The sequence below is a fragment of the Chionomys nivalis genome, chromosome 20, assembly GCF_950005125.1.
Source record: "Chionomys nivalis chromosome 20, mChiNiv1.1, whole genome shotgun sequence".
NCBI lineage: Eukaryota > Metazoa > Chordata > Mammalia > Rodentia > Cricetidae > Chionomys > Chionomys nivalis.
Window position 1 is genome coordinate 41108979 of NC_080105.1, and position 25119 is coordinate 41134097.

General features: G+C 38.6%; 1 protein-coding gene across 2 annotated transcripts in view; it reads left to right on the forward strand.

Annotated features, from left to right (window-relative positions):
- Positions 1 to 25119, forward strand: part of Wrn (WRN RecQ like helicase) — a 95069-nt gene that overhangs the window by 2528 nt on the left and 67422 nt on the right. The window contains exons 2-8 of one of the 2 annotated variants that reach the window (XM_057752778.1): positions 9554 to 9685; positions 10288 to 10400; positions 14162 to 14307; positions 14814 to 14962; positions 15621 to 15770; positions 16347 to 16416; positions 18642 to 18756. In XM_057752778.1, the coding sequence (XP_057608761.1) occupies positions 9593 to 9685; positions 10288 to 10400; positions 14162 to 14307; positions 14814 to 14962; positions 15621 to 15770; positions 16347 to 16416; positions 18642 to 18756 (836 nt within the window). In that variant the 5' untranslated portion in view covers positions 9554 to 9592. The remainder of the gene's footprint in view (positions 1 to 9553; positions 9686 to 10287; positions 10401 to 14161; positions 14308 to 14813; positions 14963 to 15620; positions 15771 to 16346; positions 16417 to 18641; positions 18757 to 25119) is intronic. The other variant, XM_057752779.1, reaches the window with a different exon arrangement.

Genomic DNA, 25119 nt, shown 5'->3' on the forward strand with positions numbered 1-25119 from the left:
GAAACTAACTCACTATGTAACCCAAGTTGGCCTTGACTAGTGACCTTTACCATACCTCAGCCTCCCCAGTGTCCAGATTACAGGAATAAAGTGGCATTTTGGGCAGGAAATGTACTATTAACATGGAAGTTGAAGGCCAAAGTGAGATTGGGACTAATTAAAAGTTCGCCAACAAGGCTTTCTTCCCATCTCTGCTGTCTTCTGTGTGCTGGTTTTACTTTCTGGCTTTTACCCCATGCAGGCTTCATTCATGGCAGCAAAGTGGTTGTAGAAGGTCTCAGCTTTACATTTCGAATAGAAGCACCACAGTAGGTCATTTTTTTAAAAGAGCAAGACTTCTTGTTAGAAATCGTCCTAGAAATCTCCAAAACTCTTCTTGTGTCTGTTTGGACTTGAATTGTGTATTTTGTTCTTAAACCAAATGCAGGCTATGGCTTTGCTCTCGAGCCCGAGTTTCCGAGGCACTGTGCAAGGGGAGTGAGGATCACCTTTTGGCCCACTGGGTCCGCTACAGGGCCTGGCTTAGTAGGTAACTGCTCATTATCTGAATTAAATTTATTGGTGTGATAAAGAGAGTCTAGTGCAGAATGGATGCTGTCTAGGCAACTATGAATGTCCTCTTAAAAATGAGACCCATAAAATTTCATCTCAGGCTTTGTGAAGTAAGAGTAATAAATATAAGAAGGAAAGTAGACACCTAAGCAAGTTTTAAATGGACTTACTTGAAAACTTTCTCTGCTGTTTCCCAGTTTATAATGATTGATTTTAGCTGACTTGCTAAAGCTACTCACAGAACAGAGGAAATTCATTAAAAATAATGAATTATTTAGTTGGACGGTGAAATTCAGTTATAAAGTGTTTCCCTGTGCCATGGATTCAGTTCAGGTCAAGACATCTTCCTGGTTTATGGGCAGTGCAGCTCCGTAGCATTATATAGGAGAGAGAGGGAAAGAGAGAGGGGGCGGGAGAGGAAATGAAGAGAGGGAGGTGGAGGGTAAGGTGAGGAGTATGAGCAGAGTTCTTTTCCTTTTTTTTGTTGCTAGCCCTGTAATTTCATTATCTTGTAATTGATTGATATACATTTGTACCTTATTTTAGTTGGCCCTTATTAATGCAAACCCATGTCTTATATAATATTTGACAGGTAGGAAATAGTCATCTCCAAAACCATCCTGTTAGTACTCAGATTGCTTTGACTACCACGGTTGAGTGCCAATAGGTAATTTTATTTAGATTTTCTTTTCTTTTTTTTTTAATTTGGACTGTTTGGAGGGAAATTGAGACTAACAAAATCTATGATAGGTTAGTGAAAGTCTTAATATCTATTTAATTAAGGAACCTAATGAGAACTTATTATAGATTTCTTCGTTATTCTCTTTTCCTCATTCCTGTCTCATTCTTATTTATATATCTTTAAAATAATCAGTACGTTTGTATATAAAACATGTATATGCATACTAGTTACTAGTAAGTGCAGCCAATGTGTACAGTCTCATTTTTTCTGAATATATGTAAATATAACAGATTAAAAGAAATCAAGATCAGATTTTTTGTTTTTATTTATTTATTTTGTTTTTTGTTTTTATCTTTTAAATCAGCATATAATACATTTGAATAAAGAGTTTTTGTGGTTCTCTTGCCTTTTGTCTTTTCAGTCCCTCTTTCTGCCTTTCTCGCCTCCAGACTCCTCCCTCCTCACTCTCCATTCTCTCTTCTGTCTCCTTTCCATCTTTCCTCATCTCCTAGTATAACCCTCTCATGGTTTCCTTTCTAGATTTTTAGATTTGCCCATATTTATCCCTGTATAGAGATGTTCGTGTGTATATCATAGGCTAGCATCTCTGTGTGAGCGAGAGCGTGTGGCTTTTTTTCTTTTTGTTTATGTTATCTCACTTAATATTATATTCTCCAGGTCCATTTATTTTTCCTGCAAATATCATTTTTCCTCACTAAACTCGAATGTGAAAAATTGTTAACTTTAAAATGCACATTTGTGTTTGTGCCTGCACATGAATGTGGTCTGGTCACCAGGCTCCGGGGATCCTGCTGTCAATAGCGCTCCAGTACTGACTGCCACAGTGCCGGTTCTCTTTTGTCTTTTTAGTGTAATATCGGTGGTGCAGACTCTGATCTTCATACTTACCTGCCACACACCAGCTCCGCGAACTGGTTTTATTGGAAGTTGCTTTGCAGTAAAAATAAGATAATTGTGTCGCTGAAATCCAAATTGTCTAACCAAGATTAGAACCCATGATAACCAAACTGCATTGCTGAAGCCTTTAAGTTGCTCTGGTTTATAAGTTTTCTGTGTTAGATTATTCTATTACTTACCCAATCTTATAAACCTATTAGTCATTCAATTTTTTTTTTTTGTGTGTGTGTTCCTTTCTGTTTACATGAGCAGCTGGGTGAGAATAAAGCAATGATTTTTGGATTGTAGTTGGAAGCTTCCTATGTAGAGTTTGTGTGTAGTTACAGAGAAAGAGAGTAGATTCATATTAAAATTCAGTACTCTGACTCAGGACTAATGGATAAAAAATGAAGTATTGGGTAAATTAGTTTCATTTTTTCTTTGAATTATCATTTAAGAAACTAATCAATGTTTAAGCACTTTTGAGATTTAAGTGTTGAGAAAAATATATTCTTTGTTTATTTTGTTTGGGTTCGATATCTCTATCTGTATCTATATTGTTTTTGTCTTTTATACTAGCATATATTAATTGTGCATAATGGTAGGTTTCAATACCTGTGCTAGCTATATATTAATAAATGCACTCCACACATGTGTTATGATGTATTTTGGTCATATAGCACCATTGCCTTTTATTGTCATCCTTGTACTGATCTTCCTCATCCTGAATAGCCCTTCTTTTTCATGTCACTCTTTCTCTCTTCTAGATTCTGCATATTAGAGAAACACACAATATTTGTCTTCTCAGATCTTAGCGCCATATGACGTGATTTTGTTGTTTTTTTTGTGATTGAATTTTACTGTGTTATGTGTATATCAGCCACTGTGCTGGTTAGTTTTTAGTTACTTGTTTTGCTAGGGGGGGTCTCACTATTTAACCCTTGGCTGACTCAGAATCACTATATAGACCAGGCTGGCCTTGAACTCATAGAGTTTTCCCTGCCTATGCCTCCTAAGTGCTGTAATTAAAGGTATAAAGCTGTGGCCATCTGGGAAGAGGGAACCTTAGTTGATGAATTGTTCCTATCAGATTGGCCAATGGGCAAGTCTGTGGAACATTTTTAAATTAGTGATTGATGTGGGAAAGCCCAGTTCACTGAGTAGTGCCCCTCCTGGTCAGGTGGTCTTCTGGTGTTCTCAGAAAGCAGGCTAAGCAAGCCAGAGGTAACAAGGCAGTAGGCAGCATTCCTCAAGGTCTCTCCTTTGGTTCCTGTCTTGACGGTCCCACCTTGGGTTCCCTTGATAATGAATTGTAACCTATAAGGCAAATACACCCTTTCCCCCTCCAGGTTGCTTTTGCTCAGTGTTTTTCCACAGCCACAGAGAAGCAAACTAGGATCATCACATGTTCTTTATCCATTTATTTGTTTATGGGTATCTAGGCTGATAAGATAACGTGGCTGTTGTGAATATTGTTATGTTACACATAAGTGTATAGTCTATTACATGTGGACTCTCATTCCTTCAAGTATGTTTTAGGAGTGGTAGGGCTAGACCATATATTAGTACCAGTTTCCATAGTAGCTGCACTACTTTACATTCTCCCTAATTTCAGTGACGTAGTGTTCATTCAAAAAATATCATTCAATATCCACATGCTTGTATAGTTTCTGTAGTTAGTTTTGCTATTGAGTTGTAGTTTTCTTCCATTATCTGAGTTATTTCAGTTGTTTTGTTATTTATTGAAATTTGGAGTCTGTCTTGGGGTTTCTATTGCTGTGAAGAGACACCATGATCATGGAAACTCTTATAAAGGAAAACATTTAATTCTGGTGACACATTTATAGTTCAGAGGTTTAGTCCATTATTATCATGGTGGGAAGCAAGGTAGGATGTAGGCAGACATGGTGCTAGAGAATCTGAGAGTTCTTACATCTTGACTCACAGGCAACAGGAAATTGTCTGAGACATTGGGTGTGGCTTGAGCATTTATGAGACCTCAAAGCTTACCTCCATAGGGACACACTTCCTCCAACAAGGCCATACCCATTCCAAAAAAGCCACATCTCCTAATAATGCCTCTCCCTTTGGGAGCCATTTTCTTTCATACCACCCCAAAGTCTAAAATGTGATTTATTTTGAAGGTAGCTCGTTAGACTGTTGAGTGAAATGTGTATTCTTTAGCTGTTGGTTTAAATATTCTATGGAAGCCTGTTCATTTGATCTGTGTCTCAGTTTCTTTGAAATTTCTTTGCTGATATTTTGGTCTGATTTATCTATCTTTTGATGAGAGTGGGGTATTAAAGTTATGCATTCTGGATCTGGATGTGCTTATCCCATTATATCCAGTTGTGTGTATATGTGTGTTTTGTGAGATTGGGCATATCAATGCTTTATACACACATATACATACATATACACACACACACACACACATACGCACATATGTATATTTAGAATCATTCTATCTTCTTGGTGGACTTCCTTCTATATTACTATGTAGTGACATTTATGCCTTTTAATTTTGACTCTAAGGCTGATTTGTCATATGTGAGCATAGCTGTTTCTATTTCATTTAATTTTGGTTTCTATTTGCTTAGAATATTGTTTCTCCATCCTTGCACTTATTTAAGTCTATATATATTTGCTAGTGAGATGAGTTTCTTGCAGACAGCAAACAGTTGCCCCCCCCCCCCCTTCCCCAGCCTGGAAGATCAAACTCAGGGTGTTCTGTATGCTTGGCAGGCACTCTACTTACTGAGCCTAAATTCCTTCGTTGATTCTGAGTTTCTGAATGTTTTAGTTAGAGAGCTAAGACTATTTGTATTTAGAGTTATTATTTTAAGTAAATTTCTCCACTTTCTATATTAGACACTTACTTGTTTACTGGGGTAATAATGTTTTATTCTTTTCCCAACTCTTACTTATTTTATTGATATTTATTTTAATTATCTGAGTTTTTGTGATTATATATATATCTTTTTCTTCTTTTGTATGTTGCATTCCTTATCTTTGTGATACTTGTATAGTTATTTTAGTTTATGCATATCATTGAAGGTATTTTTTTCTTTTATTTTAAAGAATGATTTTGATGGTTAAAATACTAATCTTACAGGGCTTGATATATATCAGTTTGTTATCTTCTAGCCTTTATGATTTTGGCTAAAAATCCAATTTTATTCTCATAGATTTGTCTTTGTAAGTAATTTGATGCTTCTCTTGTTCAGCTCCATCATTCCTTCTATTGTCCTTACTCTTGACGTTTAACTATAATGTGAACTAGAGATATTTCTGGTTGTATGTATTTGGGGTTCTACATGCCTCTTTTACTTAAATGTCTATTCCTTTTTTTTTAGTTTTGGGGAGTTTTCTGTTACAATTTAATAAATAGGTTTTATGTCTTTGTTCTTTCTTCTATATACCAGATTTAATCTCTTAATAGTGTGTCATTAGTCTTATAATCATGCTTACTGCTTTTTATTTGTTGCTATCTGAATGGAATAATTACTCAAACTTATTTTAACTTTCTAATCTTCTGCTTTGTATAGTTTATTTGTAATATATTCAGTTGTACACTTATATTTTTTTATTTGAGGTAAACTTTTTAATTTTCAAATTTTTTCTTCTTTAAAATCTTTCTGCTGATTTTTGTTCAAATTGCCAGGTTTATTTTCTAAGTCTTGAATTGGCATCTTTATTTTAGTCATGTATTTATTGGGCTCATTGATGATTTTAGAACCAGTGTTTTAAGTCATCAGGTGTTTCTAACATTTCCATATTTATTAGTGCACTTATTACAGAATTAGGACATTTTGGAGAAGTCATACCCCTTGCCTTTTCATATCTCTTGTGTAACTGTATTACAGTTTGCGTCTGTTTGGAGAGATAACTTTTAGGCTTTAGATGGTGGCAGTCACTTAATGAGCCCCTTCCCTGTGAGCGCATGCCTCTGGAAGTGCTGAGCGAGGAGAAAACACGCCACCATAACAACTCCGAAGCAAAAGCAGTGTCAGTTAAAAGACAACTGCTGTGCTGGCAATAATCATAGAAAAGGAAGTGCAAAATCACATGGAATAGGCAAAGACAGGCGGATCTCTGTGAGTTCGAGACCAGCCTGGTCTACAAGAGCTAGTTCAAGGACAGGCTCCAAAACCACAGAGAAACCCTGTCTCGGAAAAAAAAAAAAAAATCACATGGAATTAGCTGCGAAGTTTAAGGTTCCCGAGAGAGCCTGGTGTGCTGCCTCATGCCTGTAGTCCCAGCGTTTAAAAGGCTGAAACCAAAGGATCACTGTGGGTTCAAGGCAGTCCTGGGCTACACAGGGAATTCTATTGTAGCGTGAGCTATAAAGTGAGACTGCTGAAAAGGAATCACTAAAAGAAAATTATTATTAATAAAATAATAAAGCAAAGGAACAGGCAGCAAGTTTAAGTAAAAGGAAAAAAATGAAGAAAAAAATCAATATCCAGTTATGAAGTAAAGAAAAATATGTAAAAATTAAATAAAGGTGAATAAAAAAATAAAACATGACAGAGCTTTTAAAAATAAAGGTGATTCTAAAACTGTTGTTAAAGAAAGGAACAAAGAGGCAAACAGAGAAGCTTGTGTTGAAACCCACTAAGTCTTAATCTTCTCACTGTGGAGGGTGGTGCTGTATTGTTTGATAAGGGCTAGGCTGCCAGCCAAGAGTAACTTGTCAACTCCAAGACTGCATCCACTTTTTTTTTTTTTTTTGATTTTCGAGACAGGGTTTCTCTGTAGCTTTTGGTTCCTGTCCTGGAACTAGCTCTTGTAGACCAGGCTGGCCTCGAACTCACAGAGGTCCGCCTGCCTCTGCCTCCCGAGTGCTGGGATTAAAGGCGTGCGCCACCACCGCCCGGCTGACTGCATTCACTTTAAAGCTTATTTTATTTGCACGCCAAGAGCTGCTGAGGTCCTGGTGAGGGTTGGGGCCTAGGGTCCCCTGGGGTTGACAGTTGGGGCAAGCGGGCAGAACAGGGAACTTTGCAGTGAGGAGAAGGAATCTGGGAGATCAGGCACTCTGTGTGTGGGTCTCCTCACTTTCACATCTTCCCCTGCCGTGCACCACCCGGGGGAGGATAAGGCCTGGGCCAGGGCTCCTACACCCGCCTAGCAGTTAACACACGTGCCAGTGAGGCAGCCTTGGAGGTCAAGCAATCCACAGCTAGGGCCTGGGGCTTTGACTTCTTAGCCTTCACAGTAACCTACAGGCTGTGTGGTTTGCTCTGTGCACATAGGGCAGGGCCTCTATCCACAGAGCTCTCCATAGTCTTGGTTCCCTGCTGCTTAAACCGAATGGGTCCAGTCCCTATCTGATTCGTCCTTTTCCATGGCTTCTTCCCTTGTTCATTTCCTACCCAGACATTGTGGTATGGTGTCCTCTGGCTCTTTGACCAGGGATTACTCCATGTTTTTAGGACCCAAGAGTTGGGTTATATATGTGCATGGGACAGACTTCTGTTACACTTTCACCAGAAAAAGATTTAGAAGCTACCATGTACCATCGCAGACTATGAGTTATGAAGCTGTGAGCAGTGGTCCAAGTGTATCCTGCAGGGAAATGATCCTCACGTGAAGATGCTCTTAGGTGGCATTGAAGGGCTCTTCTCTACTCGGTCTGTTCAGTTTTGCATTCATTTTCTCAACACCAACCAATATCAGAGCCAGGTTCCTTCCCACTCTACCTCCTTGCTTCTTTACGTCATAATCTTCAGCACCTGTGCAGACTTTGGCTGTTCCAGCTTTTCTTCTTTGGTGCAGAGTGATCTTCATACAGTTTTCTTTTTCAGAATCACCGCAACCTTACTGCTTCTAGTAAAATTTTCCTAAAGATCCATAGTGAGAAATTAAAATTATAGCATAAATATTCAAGTACTTTTTCCTAACATTTTGCTAGCTGGTTTCAGAGTAATAAACATTTTTACATTTTTTTTTATTAAGAAATGAGTATTTGCGTATTTGACCAAAATATTATTGAATCATCTTAGGTAATTATTGAAACAATTTCCACATTAAGCAGAATAACTGACTATCAGTTGATTGTTGAATGTATTAGTTATTAATGTTATTTAGTAACAAATTTATCTTATACTAGAAATGATTATATTGGTCATTTAACTTAATTAGCAGTTTCTCCCTTTTTTGATGCTTTTAGAAAAAATTGGGATATCTTATTTAGTTAGCCCTCAAGCAATTAGGCAAGGCAATTACCATGTTAACAGAAGGTGTTCATTTCCTTACCCTAGCTAAAGGTTTTAGGAGCAAAGAAATCTCTCAGCTCATTCATTGAAACCCAACGTTCTCCTGAGACTGGCACTGAATGTCCGTTCTCCAGAAGGTGGCTCCGCTCGAAATGGAGAAAACGTGCCCTGAGCTCTTTGTTATAGTGTGGGTTGGAGTAAAATTCAAGTGATTAAAAGCTATCCCTTCTTTTTTTTTTTTGGTTTTTCGAGACAGGGTTTCTCTGTGGTTTTGGAGCCTGTCCTGGAACTAGCTCTTGTAGACCAGGCTGGTCTTGAACTCACAGAGATCCGCCTGCCTCTGCCTCCCGAAGGCTGGGATTAAAGGCGTGCGCCACCACTGCCTGGCAAGCTACCCCTTCTTAACTAGTTTCGAATGTGATCTTAACTTTTTTTTTACATTTAAATTGAGAATTTCATAATGCATGTAATGTGTTTTGATCAAAGCTACCCTCCATTTTCTCTCCAAATCCTGCCCTTCCCCGATCTCCTCCCAATTTCATGTGCTTCTTTTTCTCTTTCTCTTTCCTTCTTTGTTTGTTTCTCTTTCTTTGTTTCTCCTTCTTTCCTTCTTTTAACACACTGAGTTTCCATATTGCTGCCTGTACATGCATGGACTTAGGACCACCTAAGACATCAGGGTCTGCATCCCTGAAGAAAACTTAATTCTTGTTCCCCCGGCAGCCATCAATAGCCAATAGCTTTTTAGCAAAGGGTGGGGATTCACAAGCCCCTTCCTATTCATGTGTGAATTTGGCTGGCTTAACTTTTTGCAGGATTTGTGCATGTAGTCACAGCCTCTGTGAGTTTGAGCATACAGTAATGTTGTCAGCAATCTTTCTATAGGACCCGGCGACAGGGGTCTTTCAATAGAGGCCTGAGTCTCAGTAGTTTACCGTAAGGCAATACCTGGTTCCAAGAAGGACCACAAACTAGGACCATTCAGGAGCGAACAATCTAAGGGGATTTTGTTTTGAAAGGAAGAAGTAATGCATAGTTACTAAGCTTGGATTACTACATTTGTTCCTCTGGGATTCAAGTTCTGTTCTTGAGGCTGGGTGTTCTGTCTTACACTAGATATGTACGTTTGTTTCATTTTTCAGTCCTACGTGTGGGGCGGTCTCTGAGCTTTCTGTCAATTGTTTGTCACATCTGTTGATAGGTATTGATTGTTGGGGTTTGTCATGAGGGCGTTTTAAAGATGAACAGAAATGAGATGGAAGCGTCACTGCAGAGGAGAGTTCCTGCATGGATGTCTGTGCAGGAGAAAAGCTGCGCTGCAGAGGAGCAGAAGGTAGGTGGGAAATTTTACTAATATGGCTGTGCAACGAGTCACCCATTGCTTTTAAGCTTCAGGTCATTGCTTAGGAAAACTTTCTGTTACAGTGTGAGCGAGTCAGGACAAAGTTGTTGAAAGGCAAATGGGACTCAATTTTACGTAAGTTTTTAAAGTGACAATCCCTACTGTATATTTTCTCTTTCTGTATCTAGCTTTCATGGTTGATGTTATTGATTTATTCCATTTCATATAATAATTTGGACAACATTAATGTTGGTGAATTTTTGGTTAACATAGCTCAAGTTCTTGGAGACTCAAGATCTGGTAATTTGCTAACATTTTAAGGCCACATTATTGCTTCTAGGATGTTAATGCAATTATTAGGAAAAAATGAGTAAATTAAATGTCTTTATGAGAAGAAGTTTAGAAGTTTGAAGATAGAATGTTATGGATGAATAATTCTACAGCTTTACCTTTGTTACACTGACCTATGGCTTCTTACTCTATAATGTAACAGTGCTATGAATTTCTTCAACCGGCTTTATTATTTTAGTGAAGACTTCTGTCTACTGTTGTGACATTTATTTGTGCCTCTTTTGAATTGTGCTTAACTCAAGGCCCGTGTTCAGAAGAGTGTTCTTGAAGATGATCTTCCATTCTTAGAATTTACTGGATCCATTGTGTACAGTTATGAAGCTAGTGATTGCTCTTTCCTATCTGAGGATATTAGGTAAGGGATCTGAATTCTTGCTATTAAATTTAGACCCTTATAGGATACTTGTAAGTAATAATGGGTGAAACTTATGAGTGCCTAGTTTTACAATGGAAATATGTTTCAGAAGTATTTTTACAAATGTTATATCTAAGTTTTACAATGCAAGCATGTTTCAGAAGTATTTTTACATATGTCATATATAAGTTTTACAGTGGAAGTATGTTTCAGAAGTATTTTTACATATGTCATATTTAAGTTGCATTCTCCTTTTAAATTATAAGAAACTCATTAAGTTAAATTAGTAAGCTACCTAGTTGTTAGTTACTAATCTTTTCTACTTTATTTAAGTTTTGTTTCTTTTAGTGCTAGAGATGTAACATGCAGGTAAAATATTGAACACTGTTTATCAATTTAGGGAAAAACAAAAATATTATTTAACCTCTAACTATAGTTTTATATCTTACTAAAACGTCAATATATTAAGTAATGGTTATGATTCTCTGTTTTATTTAAATTTTGTTTTTATTTTAACTTTTTAAAATGTGTTTAGATGCTTGGATTGATGTATGTTTGTTGCCACATGTATATAGTGTTCATGGAGGTGAGAAGAGGGATTTGGAGCCCCTTGAACTGTGAGCTGCCATTTGGGTGCTGGGAATTAAACCTAGGTCCTCAACCAGTTCTCCTAAATGCTGAGCTACCTCTCAAGCCATTCTGTTTAGTTAGTGATAGTTACTCCAAATTGTCCATAAAATGAGCATTAGAAATTAATGTTCGTAATTTTAAGAGTTGCCTGTCTTGGTTCATAGTCTAGGGCTATAACAAAATTCTGTGGCCTGAGTGAATTATAAAAAAACCCAAACATGTAGTAAATTTATAAGTAAATTTATTTCTTTCAGTTTTAGAGGCTGTAGAGTCCCAGAGAACGGGATTGACATCTGAAAGAGACCTTTGTACTGTATCTGTAATGTGGCAGAGAGCAAGAGGGGTTGAAATTAAGCCCATTCTTTGGAGAGCTGCCTCCCCCCCAGAAAATGTCTGTTCAGGAAGCAGAGCCTTGACGACGCAAACAGTTCCTTTTAGGCCTGCCCTCCCAGCAGTATTGCATTGAGGATTACATAGCAACCAGAAGTGTGGCTGCTCATATCCTAGCATCTTGTAAAACTGGGACACTGGAGTGATGCAGGTTAAGCCTCTTGAAGCAGTTAACATTGAGAAGTAGTGAATTAGTTGAAATAATTGTACTGTCCTTTGATGTTTATCTATTTACATTTGGGTTTTACAAGGCAGAAGTAAATGAAGCTGTTGGTCAGTGTTCTCCTGGAGGTAACTGTAATCTAGAAGGAGCCTTTAGGTGTCCCCTTCATTTCTGCTCCAGGTATCTGGTTATTTCTGGGCCTCATTTACTGAGTAAAATTAGACTCACAGAATAGGTCACTCCGTTGTGTATGGTTGCATAGTAACCTCATCATGTTACCTTTTGTCTCGTTATGGTATGTCAGATCTTGTCCTATGGTTCTTTAGGGGACTAGAACTGATAGAGTGAATGCTTATATCTTAGAAGAGGGTTTATTTGTGTAGCTTTACAGGTTGCGTGGTTTCTCTGGTCCAACAATGATTACGTCCCAATAGAAAGGCCAAGAATTTAATAGTTGCTCATTCCAGGAAGCTGATTATCTCAGCTGGTCTTCAGTCTAGATTAGAATCCTGAAGAAGTGGGTCCTAACACCAGGGAAGGAATGTCTCAGCACTAAGATAGATGAACTAGCCAACAAGAATGCGAGTGATCAGGCAAAAGCTGTTCTCTTCTATGTCCTTTTATGTAGGCCGCTTCTAGAAAGTATAACCTAGATTTAGGGTGAATCTTCTTCTTCTTTTTTTTAATTTTTCCTTTCAAAAATTTACACTTCCTCCCCTCCTCCCATTCCCCTCTTACTCCCCCTACTCACCTTCCTCCCTCCCCCCTCCATCCTTAAGAGAGGGCAGGGAACCCTGCCCTGTGGGAAGTCCAAGGCCCTTCCCCCTACATCCAGGCCTAGGAAGCTGTGCATCCAAATAGACTAGGGTCCCAAAAAGCCAGTACATGCAGTAGAGACAAGTCCCAGTGCCTTTATCAATGGCTTTTCAGTCAGCCCCCATTGTCAGCCTCATTCAGAGAGTCCGGTTTGATCACAGGCTCGCTCGTTCAGTACTGGTCCAGCTGGATTTGGTGAGCTCCCATTAGAACAGGCACACTGTCTCAGTGTGTGGACCAACCCCTCGCGGTCCAGACTTCCTTTCTCATCTTCTCCCTCCTTTTGCTCTTCAACTGGACCTTGGGAGCTCAGTCCCTTGCTCTGATGCGGGTCTCTGTCTCTATCTCCATCCATCACTGGACGAAGATTCTATGGTGATATTCGAGATAATCATCAGTGTGGTAGTGGGGCAAGGACGGCTCAGGCACCCTCTCCTCTGCTGCCCAAGGACCTAGCTGGGGACATCCCCGTGGACACCTGCGATCCCCTCTAGAGCCAAGTCTTTTGCCAACCCTAAAATGGCTCCCTTAATGTAGATATCTTCTTCCCTGCTCCTATAGCCACCCTTCCTCCATCTCTACCCTCCCACTCCCCCAAGCTCTCCCCAGTCTTTCCCTTCTCCCTTCTCTCTCCCCTCTCCTCTTCATCCCTACCCCTACCTCCATGCTCCCAACTTTTGCCAGGCAATCTTGTTTGCTTCCAATTTCCAGGAGGATCTATATATGTTTTTCTTTGGGTTCATCTTGTTATTTGGCTTCTCTAGGCTTGTGAACTATAGGCTCAATGTCCTTTGTTTATGGCTAGAATTCACTAATGAGTGAGTACATACCATATTCATCTTTTTGGGTCTGGGTTATCTCACTCAGAATAGTATTTTCTATTTCCATCCATTTGCATGCAAAATTCAAGATGTCATTTTTTTTTTCTGCTGAGTAGTGCTCTAAGGGTGATTCTTCTCACAGCGAATGATCCTATTAAGAAAGTCCCTCACAGGTGGGTCCAGGGTTGGTGTTTTAGTTGTTTCCAAATGTAGTCAAGATTAGCTGAGGGTAGTACGTTTAAGTGATTTATATAATTATATAATGTTTTGAAGCGCTATATGCATTTTATTAAAGACAGACTTTGTTTTGCATTCCCTTTCATCGGGTCATTTTAAAGATTTTGCATCAGGGGCTGGAGAGATGGCCCAGCAATTAGAGCATTTACGGCATCCATATTGGTGGCTCACAATTGTCTATGACTCCAGTTTCCTCTTCTTGCTTCCGTAGACACCTGTACCCGTTTGCATATATGCATCCCTTCTCCGTACATGCCTAACTACAAAAATAAAAATCTTAAAAAATATTTTTACGTCATGGCCAGTTAAATGGCTTAGTGGGTAACGGGGCCTCCCACCCAGCCTGAGGACCTGAGTTCCATCCCCAGAGGCACATTGTGGAAGGTGAGAATTGATTCTGAGTTCCACGTGCATGGGCCCACCAAACAAAAAAACTTTAAAAAAAGCAATTAAATATATTTTTAGATCATAGTGTTTCAACAATTTCATATGAAATATGTTTCTGTACTGAGGTTTGTGCTTATCCTACTTGGGGTTCTTTTTTGCTGGTTTAATAATTTTCATTCTTTTTCTCTATAGTACTCTCCAGTCATTCGTTTGTCCTTAATTTGTGAAGGATGTTATTACCTATGGAAAAGCAAAGCAAAGCAAAACAAAACAACAAAAGCCTATGCAGTTAACCCACACAACTTTTCCTTTGATAGCATGCGTCTGTCTGACGGAGATGTGGTTGGATTTGACATGGAATGGCCGCCCATATACAAACAAGGGAAGCAAAGCCGAGTTGCTGTGATTCAGCTGTGTGTGTCTGAGAGCAAATGTTACTTGTTTCACATTTCTTCTATGTCAGGTTGGTATCTCTTTTATTTTTATATGGCCGACAATAATATATCAACGTCTTCCTATAAAATTAAGTTCTTTTATTAAAAGGCCTTCTCTAATGATCTTGTGTTTACTTAAGTAATTGTGTTTTACCAGATCTTTATATCTTTTTCCTGTGTTAGAGAACAGAGAACTAAAGTTTGGAGGTGTAACAATATATATTAGGTCTAACTAACTAACTAACTAACTAACTAACTAACTAACTAGCTAACTATCTATATGTATAATGACATATATATATAGTCGAACAATAATAATAACAATAATTGTTAGTAGAGGTGGCACTCAACCCCATTTTTTCTAGTGGATTTTCAGTCAGGACTCTGTGTTAGATAAGAAAATAAAGATTTAAGTTGAATGTGAGTCTAAATTTAAGCTAAATATAAGCATCAGTTTAACATACATATAATATGCATAGGAATAGCAAATTCATTATAAATAACAGTGTTATGGAAATAATCATTCATGTTTTAGTTTTCCCCCAGGGATTAAAAATGTTGCTAGAAAATAAATCAATTAAGAAGGCAGGCGTTGGAATTGAAGGAGATCAGTGGAAACTTCTGCGTGATTTTGACGTCAAATTGGAGAGTTTTGTGGAGTTGACAGATATTGCCAATGAAAAGGTAGAAGTGATATCTGTATCATTTTAATGAACATGGTAACCTGAATTTCACAGAATATGCATTTTTTATATAATTTTTTTCTACAAACATAATATAAGCTACATGTTGATTTCGGTGGCAGTACAGAAGTTCACACTACGGTAATGAAAACCTCCAGTTGTGATTTGTCCCACCATACACAGTAGCCTAACCAATGTTCCTCCATCTTACTGCATCTCTCACTTAGCTCAGGTGTCAGCACACGTGAATACTGTATTTCAAAGTCATTTATCCAGCTCTTTTGTGAAGAGGGCTTCAGTGCAGCTTCTGATATAGAGCTCTGCATGTCAGTTTGACCTTTAACACCATCACCTATATTCCAATATTAATAAATAAAATAATTAAGTTCTCATACTTAGCCAAGTATTCATTTGGCCAGGAAGTCAAAAAGTGTTCTAAACCACTCAGCTGCTTTCTAGGAATGGTATCTTTAAAGTTTAAGCATTTTAATTCCCACTCTAGGGAATCTCAGAGTTAAATTCATAATGAGGACTATAAATGAGATTTTAGTGATGGGAAGCTTGTTTATTCTGGTACTTTTTTAGCTTTATTTGGTGGTGCTTAGGCGTAGCTGACAGTAAGGAGCATGTCTGCTTCATTGCCTTTTCATTACTTCCAGCTGAAGTGTGCGGAGACTTGGAGCCTCAATGGCATGGTTAAACACGTTGTAGGAAAGCAGCTTCTGAAGGACAAGTCCATCCGCTGTAGTAACTGGAGCAATTTCCCCCTCACTGACGACCAGAAACTGTATGCAGCTACTGATGCTTATGTATGTATTTAAAGACCTTTAATTATAATGTCATTTTTTTTATTTCTTGTACTAAATTACTTTAGAGAAGTTTTACTGTGATAGTGTCATTAGCTAAAATGTTTTATTTTAGTCTGGTATCAAAAATTGCCTAGGAATACATCAAGTGAAATTCTCCATGTTAATTACAAAGTGCCAATTAATAGATTGTATAGTGGTAGTTATCTGTCATGAAGCATAGTGATGTCCAACTTCTGTGTAAAAGAATGTGAACTTACTGAAATCATGCAAGGCTGAGGCTTAGCAGGCACATGGTTTGATGATGTATTTTGTATATAAGCAATTCTGAATAAGAAAAATCATAGGCTTTCTATATTTAAATTAGCCTTATTCCCTATACTTATATTTAAAATGTGGAAATTTAGAAAAAATGTGCCCAAATTTAGTTGCTGCTGTTCTTAGATGAATTTTATATTTATAATCTGGAATCTAGGATTGTATTGGAAGGCATTCTTGTAGATTTTGCTAGAGAGATGACACACATATTTATTGTGGTTATCTTTAACTTGTACTTTGTTTTTCTGTTGCTTTTTATAGGCTGGTCTTCTCATCTATCAAAAATTAGAAAATTTGGGTGATACTGTGCAAGTGTTTGCTCTAAACAAAGGTGTGTTATGGCTCAAAGTAAAAGGGAATGTGAATTTGCTGTTTTGTGAGACTTGTTTCAAAAAGTCAATACATCTTTGTATTGTATTATGCTGCTACTTAAATGTCTGAACAGTATTGCCCTAATAGTGAAATGTGTCAGGATTAAGGACTGGACCTTGGTTTTGTTGTGTTGCTGCTGTTCAATCCCACAGACTTGATACTCACTGTCGTTGATAACATCAGTGAGCCAACCAGCTTCCTCTAGGCTGGAAGCATACACATTCTTTCTACAAATGGTTTAAAGTGTCTTAAATACAATACTTTAGTTAGTGTGAGACATGCTAGAGCGATCTGGTTTAAGTTGCTGTTTTCTTCATTTCAACTTCATTGTCCTTGTCAGATGTTTTGATAGGGTAATGACTGCAGGAGTCAAGCAGCGGGTGGGGGGGGGGGTAAGCACTAGCTTTTGTGCTACATAGCCCAGTGGTGGAATTTTAGCTCTCTTGTCTTCTTCCCCATACTTGGAAAATGGATAATAGCAAGCTATCCATGGATTAGTTGTGAGCACTAAAGGGGCAGAGTATGCAAAGCCCCTTTGTTGATGGCCAGCGAGAATTGTTACATAGATTGAGCATTCCTAATACATAATCTGAAATGCTCTGAAATTGAAAACTTTCTGAGCAGTAACATAATTTACATATTCATTGGTATTTGAAAATATTTCCTGGAAAAGGTGATACTTGAGGTAACGCCTGAAACAGGAGCACACATTCGCTAACCAGAGCCAAAGGGAAAAGGGTAGACAGGTGCAGAGTGACAGGTAAGGTGTCTGTAACTTGTGCTGTATGATAAACTGTTGACTAGGACCTTAATGTCGGAGAAGCAGAAAAGTGAAAGAAGACAGGATGTGCTGGAGAGTCTTCCTTCCTTCCGAAGAGCAAATTGAAGCTATGGAGGGTTTTAAACATGGAAGTGAAATGCATTGCATTTAAAACAGACTTACAAAACAAGTTGTAGAATAAAACAAACCAACAAAACAAGCCATAGTGTGTCTCAGAAAGGGAAGGAAGCACAGTGGGGAGCAGATGGTGTGTGGGTGGGGAAAGGGCAGGGTCAATAGGCTTCATTCTCAAGTGTCAGCACGTTGACTGGGGAAAGAGTGACAGGTACGCCTGCATTAAGAGTGCAGAATGTTCATGAGCAAAAGTAGGTAGCGAGCGGTGGTTTCACTGGGCATTTTAAGGTTAGGCCTCCAATTGTGGGGTGAGTGGCTCAGGTTAGATGAGGAAAAGGTCGTTGGAAATGGAGGAGCTGAGAATACAAGGTCCCAACGTGGATGGAGCATCTCTGTGGGTGTTAAAGTCACTGGGAATGATAACAGAAATGATTGTGTAAGGAAAGACAGTTAACAATCATCTGTGAGTAAAATGAGGTAATGTCACAAGATGCCTAGCAGTCTGGAATAGGAAGATACGTGATCTTATGTCGTATGCTTCAGGAGAGCCTGGGCTGTTTGAGGGATGGGTGAATGGGGTGAAGAAATTCTAATCAAGGAGATGGCTTCGGAAGGGAGAGCAGCCTGTGCTCTTACAACTGAGCCATGTCTGTATTCTCAGTCTGGCTGTGGGGGTGCAAGCCTTTTATCTCAGCACTCAGGAGGCAGACGCAGGCTTCGAGGACAGCCTGGTCTACAGAGCAAATTCCAGGACAGCCAGGGCTACATAGGGAAATCTTGTTTCAAAAATCATCAACCAAACCAAACAAAAAGAAAGTGAAGGCAGGCTTCTTGCTGTTGACACAGAATGTCCTATCAGACGGAGTGAAGCTGAGAGTCTGGAAGGCGCCACAGATGTGAAAGGTTCAAATTTTGTTCTGCTGATGACTGATTAAAGCAATGAAGAGTGACTCCAAACAGTTTTAAGTCCCAACTCACATGGAATTACATTGATTTCTGAATCAGAGTAGTGTTAGGTAGAATCTCACTTCTTCTCCTCTGTCTAGGTCAGCAAACTTTGAGTTTATAGTTTATAAATTTAGAATTATACTCTAAATTTCAAATAGCAAAAATTTGAAAAAGAAGTTTGAAAGTACAAGTGAGGAAAGTGATTTTGGGACTCAAGAAGGAAGTGTTTTCTTGGGTTCACTGTAGGGACTAGATGAAGATCTGGTACTAACGCTATTAAGATGTGATTCAATAAAATTTCTGCTTTTTAATTTGAATATTAGTAGTGTTTTTTTTTCTAGCAGAGGAAAGCCTGCCTAATGAGATGAAGAAAAAGCTGAACTCAATCTCCGAAGAAATGAGAGACCTTGCCACGCATTTTCCTGTAACTTGCAGAAACTTGGAGACTCTACAGAGGTAAAATACTGTGCTTTTTAAAATATATATTTTATTTTTAAGTGTGTATGTGTGCGCATGCATGTGTACATGTGCACATGCTTGTACATATGAGTGCAAGTGCCCACGGAGGTCAGAGGTTTCAGATTGCTGCTGGATCTGGAGCTTCAGATAGTTGTGAGCCAGCTACATACCTTGTGTGTGCTAGGTACCAAACTCAGGTCCTCTGTAAGAGCAGAATGTGTTCTTAATCCCTGAGCCATGTGTCTAGACACCAAACATCCTCCAAAGTAGACAGAAAAGCTTTAGTTCTTTAATATGTGCTATTTGGTAACTGGAAAGCTAGCTCTCAAGTTTATATCAGCTGGTGTGTGTGCATTAAAACAAGTTCAGCTGCCATTGTGAGGCACAGCCTTGGCCACCTCTGGAACACAGCTTCTGTGTGCTGAGTCCAAGGCAGTATTTCTCAGAAGATTTCACCTCATTGATGCTCGTCTCTTCTGAATCATCACTATTTCTCAGCTCCAGCTGACCAGCATCCATTGTCCCAGTAATGCGAAGGTTTCACTTTAGTGGGTCTTGCCTCTTGAAAAAGCACAGCTGCTTTTTCAGCTACAGCTAACCAGACAGATTCTCAACTCAGAACAGCAAAAGACTGATAAGAGTCTGTAAGGGTCTCTCCAACTTCCCTCTGGAACATTACAGGCTGGGCCTCTATGGGCTGCATCATTCTCAACATCCTTATCTTTCAAGTTCCCATAGAAAAGCTTGCCAAGCTTTGAACACTCATTGGCTTTTCCAGCCCAAAGTTTCAAAGTCCCTTCTCAGTCCTCCCCAAAACAAGATGTTTGGTCTGGTCATAGCAATACCCTACTCCTAGTACCAATTTCAATCACCTTTAATGTGATTTTCCTAAACGTGATTCCTGATTTTACAGAATACATGCTTTGTATAAATTAGCTTTACCTGATGGTTTGCTTCATAACAGCAAGCTAAGTAGGCTTTATTAACATCAAGAACTCAGAATAGAATAGTTTGAGGTTTATTGCAGAAAGGAAGGTTGTTTTTGTTTCCAAGGACCCTGATAGGATTGGTGTTATTTAGTATTGTTTAGTCATTGATCTTAAATCCAGTGTGTCTCTGCAGTATTGCTGCGGTGGATTTGACTTCTGCAGGGTGTTGAGCTTGTCTGCTGCTAACTAGTGAGCATGCTAGGAATCTTAAGGAAGGAAAAGTGTATGCTACCTTGTATGCCTTCACAGGCCTGCTTTTAGCATTAAAGTGCTTATGTCCTCCTCTGATGTTAGCACAGGATAAATAGACATTATAGTATTGTTAGCTGAACTGTGTCACTGTTGCTATAGCAGCACATTTATTTCACAATTACATTTTATCATAACTGTTCCTACCACATTTTTTATGCACATTGTTACATATGAGCAGCTGTGTATATAGTAAGATTTATAAGATTGCCAGACATGTTGATACATATATGTAATCTCTGTATTCAGGAGACTGAGGCAGGAGGATCACAAGATCAAGGCCAGTCTGACTAACAAAAAGCTTTATAACATTTTATTATTTTAAAAAAGTCCATTTTTAGATTTTGAACTTAACTAAACAAATTTTAAGTTTTTATTATTACTTTTTGTGTATGGGTGTTTGCCTGCATATGTGTCCATGCACTTATTGTGAGCCATGTTTCTGAGGAGTGCAGAGGAGGGTTGGAACCCCTGGAACTGGAGTTGCAGTTGACTGTGAGTTACCATTTTGGTGCCAGGACTCAAACCTAAATTTTCTGGAATAGCATCCAGTGCTCTTAATTGCTTAACCATCTTTTCAGCCCTGATTTTAATTTAAATATTGGATTTGCTTGTGTTAATACAGATTTTGACAATTTAAGGTTGAGCCAAACTTTGGAGGGTTGTTAATTGTGCAGTTTCGTTTTGATTTTTGACGATTCCATATAATTTATTATGATCATATTTGGCCCCATTATACTTTCTTATCCCTGATTCCTGCTGACTCACTTCTTTTTAAGTAGTTCCTTTTCTCCTTCCGAGTCTCGTGTGTGTGTGTGTGTGCATGTGTGTATGAGACTCTGAATTTGATTAGGAGTATTTGTATGAGCATGGTTAGGAGGCTGTTGACTAGACATTGGCAGCTTACCAGTGACTATACTGCTGCAGAATGCCTACTCCTTTCCAGGCAGCCATACACTGCAGAGCTCCCTTGGGGAGGATGGGGTCTCTAGTGAGCTTCCTCATCCATGGGGGGAATGTTGAAAGGCCCTGCCTTTTGCAGTTCCTATGCAGTACCCACAGCGGCAGGCTGTGTGCTTATGATTGCAGTAGCCATGTCATATCCAGAAGGCCGTGTTTCTTACTGCACTCCTCCACATCTCCTGACTCTTCCAGTCTTTCCATCCTTTCTGTGATGTTCCCTGGGCCTGGGAAGGGGTACCACAGAGAGCCCGCCTCAGGCTGAGCATACAACAATCATTTATACTCAGCGCTCTGACTATTGTGAGTCTTCATTAGCCATCTCCCACTGCAAAAAGAAGCTTCTCTGACCAAGCCTGAGAGCAGCACTATGATAAAAATACAAAGATTTAGAAGGTAGTATGACTGTGTCTGTTTAGCAGGACGTCAGCAGTAGATTCCTCTGCTAAGACCCATGACCTCCCCAATCAAAGGGTTTGACCATATTTATACCACCAGTCACATATTCCCTCCTGAAGATCCCATCAGGATGCTGCTGGCCACCCCACAACCAGTCATGTCACTGTGTCAACAATGGGCACACATTGCCTGGCAGGTTGGTTCCGTAGCGTGGATGGCACACAGTTGAGTACTCCTTTGATGTTGCCCCTCCCCCAATAGTTGGCTTAATACCAATATCTCCAAGTATGAATACTAGCTGGCAGGATGAAACCTCCAGTCAGTTCTAGCTTGATTTTTCCGTGTCTTGTAATAATGCAGTTTATAATGCGGGAGCAATTCCTGGACCAGCTCACACATTGATAGTTTATTTTCATGGATGGGCTAAGTTTCATTTGCACCATTAACATAAAAATTTCCTTGAGGTACATGAACATTTCATATTGTATAAATCATTGATTTAAATACTGAAAAATTAGAATACATATCCCAAAAAGCTCTTATTTTATAATAAAATGTATCTCTTTGCTTATGAAACTCCTTTGGCTCTCTCTAATTTCTTTGTTTATTATGTTATTTTTCTTTCCATAGTACTGAGGATTGAGCTTGAGACCTTGTGCACTCCAGGCAAGCATCATGGAGTTTTCATTAAACATAGGCCTGCTGTTTGTAGTTCTGCACAGTGTTTCTTACTTAGGCTGCACTCAGAATGTGTTATCTCCGATTTCTAATTGTAGTTCCTTTAAAATTCAGATGGCTTGAAGTCATCTGAATACAGAGTCCTAAGAAGTTTTATGTATTTTCTTATGAACTTTTGTATTATACTGACTATAGGTTATATTATTTATTTATTTTTTTATAACAATATATTTTTTTAATCATTTTTCCCCCTTCCCCAACTCCTTCCAGGTCCTCATAACCTCCCCACCCACCCAACTAAAGGTTTGAACCCCTCTCTCTCAACAAACAAATAAACAAAAATCAAAGCAAACAACAACAGCAATAACAAAACTATAAGGAAAATAATACCCAAACAAAACAAAACAAAAAGTCTACAGAAAAAGCATGGGGTTCATTTTATGTTGGTCAACTAGTCCTGGGTATGGGACTTGCGCTGGAATGTGGTTGACATGCCCGGTGACACTTTATTGGAGAAAACTGTTTTTTTCTTTCCCAGTAGTATCAATTGCAAAGAATTTTTTGGTTAGGGGTGCAGGGATTTTGTTCCAGTTGAACCTTTGCCATTCTTGTGCATGCTAACACACAGCTTCTGGGAGTTCCCACGTGCATCAGCCTTGTGATGGAAGACAGTGCTTGCATGTTTTTTTTTTATTGTAGAATTTAGACCATTAATGCTGAGTTATCAATCAATGGACAGTTTTTTTTTAAATTTTATTATTTTGTGGTTATATACTGTTCTGGTATTATTCCTTGCATTTTCTTGGGTGTAGTCAACCTTTTTAGACTAAAGTTTTTCTTCTAGTGCTCTCGGATTGGTAGGTAGATATGCTTAATACTGGTTTTATCATGGATTTTTTCTCCATCTATTGTGGTTGATAGTTTTGCTGGGTATAGTAGTCTGCGCTGGCATTTGTGGTCTTTTGGAGCTTGTAGAACATCTGTCCAGGTCCTTTCTGGCTTTCAAAGTCTCCATTGAAGTCAGGTGTTATTTTAATGGCTCTGTCTTTATATGTTATTTGATCTTTTCCCCTTATAGCCTTTAATATCCTTTCTTTCTTTTGTCTGTTTAGTATTTCAGTTATGTGCTGTGGGGAAATTCTTTTCCAATCTTGTCTATTTAAGTTTCTGTATGCTTCTTGTATATTGTTATACATTTTTCTTTCTTGAATTTGGGGAAAATTTCTTATATAATTTTGTTAAAATATTTTTCATGGATTTTTTCTCATTCATCTATATTCTTTTTTTTTTTTTGTAAGTTTGGTCTTTTCATAGTATCCCAGGACTCCTGGATGTTTTGTGCCTGGATCTTTTTAGATTTAACATTTGACTGAACTGTCATTTCTTTGCCTTGTTTTCAGGACCTGAATTTTTTTCTTCCATGTCTTTTGATCTGTTGGTGAGGGTTACCTCTGATGTTTTTCATTTTCATTTTGGGTTTTCTCTGGTGATTCAATTTCTTTGTTAAATTCTAATTTAATTTCTTAAATTTTTTTCCATGCAGTGTTTGTATTTCATGTACTCTTTCGTTCGTTCGTTCGTTCTTTCTTTCTTTCTTTCTTTCTTTCTTTCTTTCTGTCTGTCTGTCTGTCTGTCTGTCTGTCTGTCTGTCTTTCTGTCTTTCTGTCTGTCTTTCTGTCTTTCTTTCTTTCTTTCTTTCTTTCTTTCTTTCTTTCTTTCTTTCTTTCTTTCTTTCTTTCTTTCTTTCTTTCTTTCTTTCTTATGTCTTTCTTTCTTTCTATGTTTACAATATTCCATCTGTGTGTATGCCTGCAGGCCATAAGAGGGCACCAGACCCCGTTATAGATGGTGTGAGCCACCATGTGGTTGCTGGGAATTGAACTCAGGACCTTTGGAAGAGCAGGCAATGCTCTTAACCTCTGAGCCATCTCTCCAGCCCCCATGTACTGTTTCTTTTAAGGCATTTGTTTAAATCCTCTTTAAGGTCCTTGAATAATTCATAATTGCTGCTTTGAAGTTCTTGTCTTGTGCTTTAGCTAAGTTGCCTTTCTTGGTTCCTATTGTATTAGAGTTGCTGGCTTCTGGAGGAGGCATGTTATCTTGGCTGTTTACATTTGTGGGCTTTTTGTTTTGTCTTGGGATCTAGGCTTCTGAGTTTATGGTGTTAGACATGTTTCTTAGTGTAAATATCTGTCTTTGTTGGGTGGGTGTTCTGTTTTTTTGTTGCCTATTCTGGGTCTTAGCCAAGTTTGGTAACTGTGGGGTCCCTATTAGAGATTGTTCCTGGGAGTCAGCAGGTATCACAGAGCAGTGGAAAGGGGCTAGAAAGAAAGACTGGGCTGAAAGTCAAGTAGGTAGGCAAAGAACTAGGGCCTAAGGGCCACACCAAGAGGCAGAGTCTTAAGGGGATGAAGGTGGGCTGAGAGCAGGGGCTCCTGGCTACAGTAGAACTAAGAGTAAGTCTGGAGAGATATAATGGAGGACAGGGAGGATAATGAAGATTGCTTCTAGCTTAGTGTGGCCACTGGCATTCCCTCGTATTGTGGTTCTGAGGGTTGATGGTTGCCACACTGAACAGAGATGGACTAGAAGGAAAGGCTGGAAGGGCTTGGGAAATGACTAAAGGACTCTGGGTCCACCATGAAACATTTTTCCCCCCAGAAATTTGTTATCTTTTCTTGTGTGTTTAGTTCAGAATTCAATGAAATAGTTTTTACTTTGTTGTTGTTGTGGCCATGTCCTATTGATGGACTTTATATTTCATTAAATTAATTATCAAAGTGAAAAAAAAAGCTGACATAAATGAAATTGGGACCAAACTACTGACTTTTAGTGAATATGCAAGATTACTGCTAGGATCAGAAGTACCTAATTAGACCGGCAAGTAGGTTGCTAATCCTAATCTCATGTGGCCGTGGGGAGATGAACAGCTAGATCAATGGGTCTTCTTTGTAAGCTTTTGTTTGGCAAGAACCTTTAAAGCTTGTCTTTATGGTTTATAAAATGAAGCTTGAATAATTATATTTGAATTATATTTGAATTAATTTGAATAATTCAAATAATAATAATTTTTTGAATTTTTTAG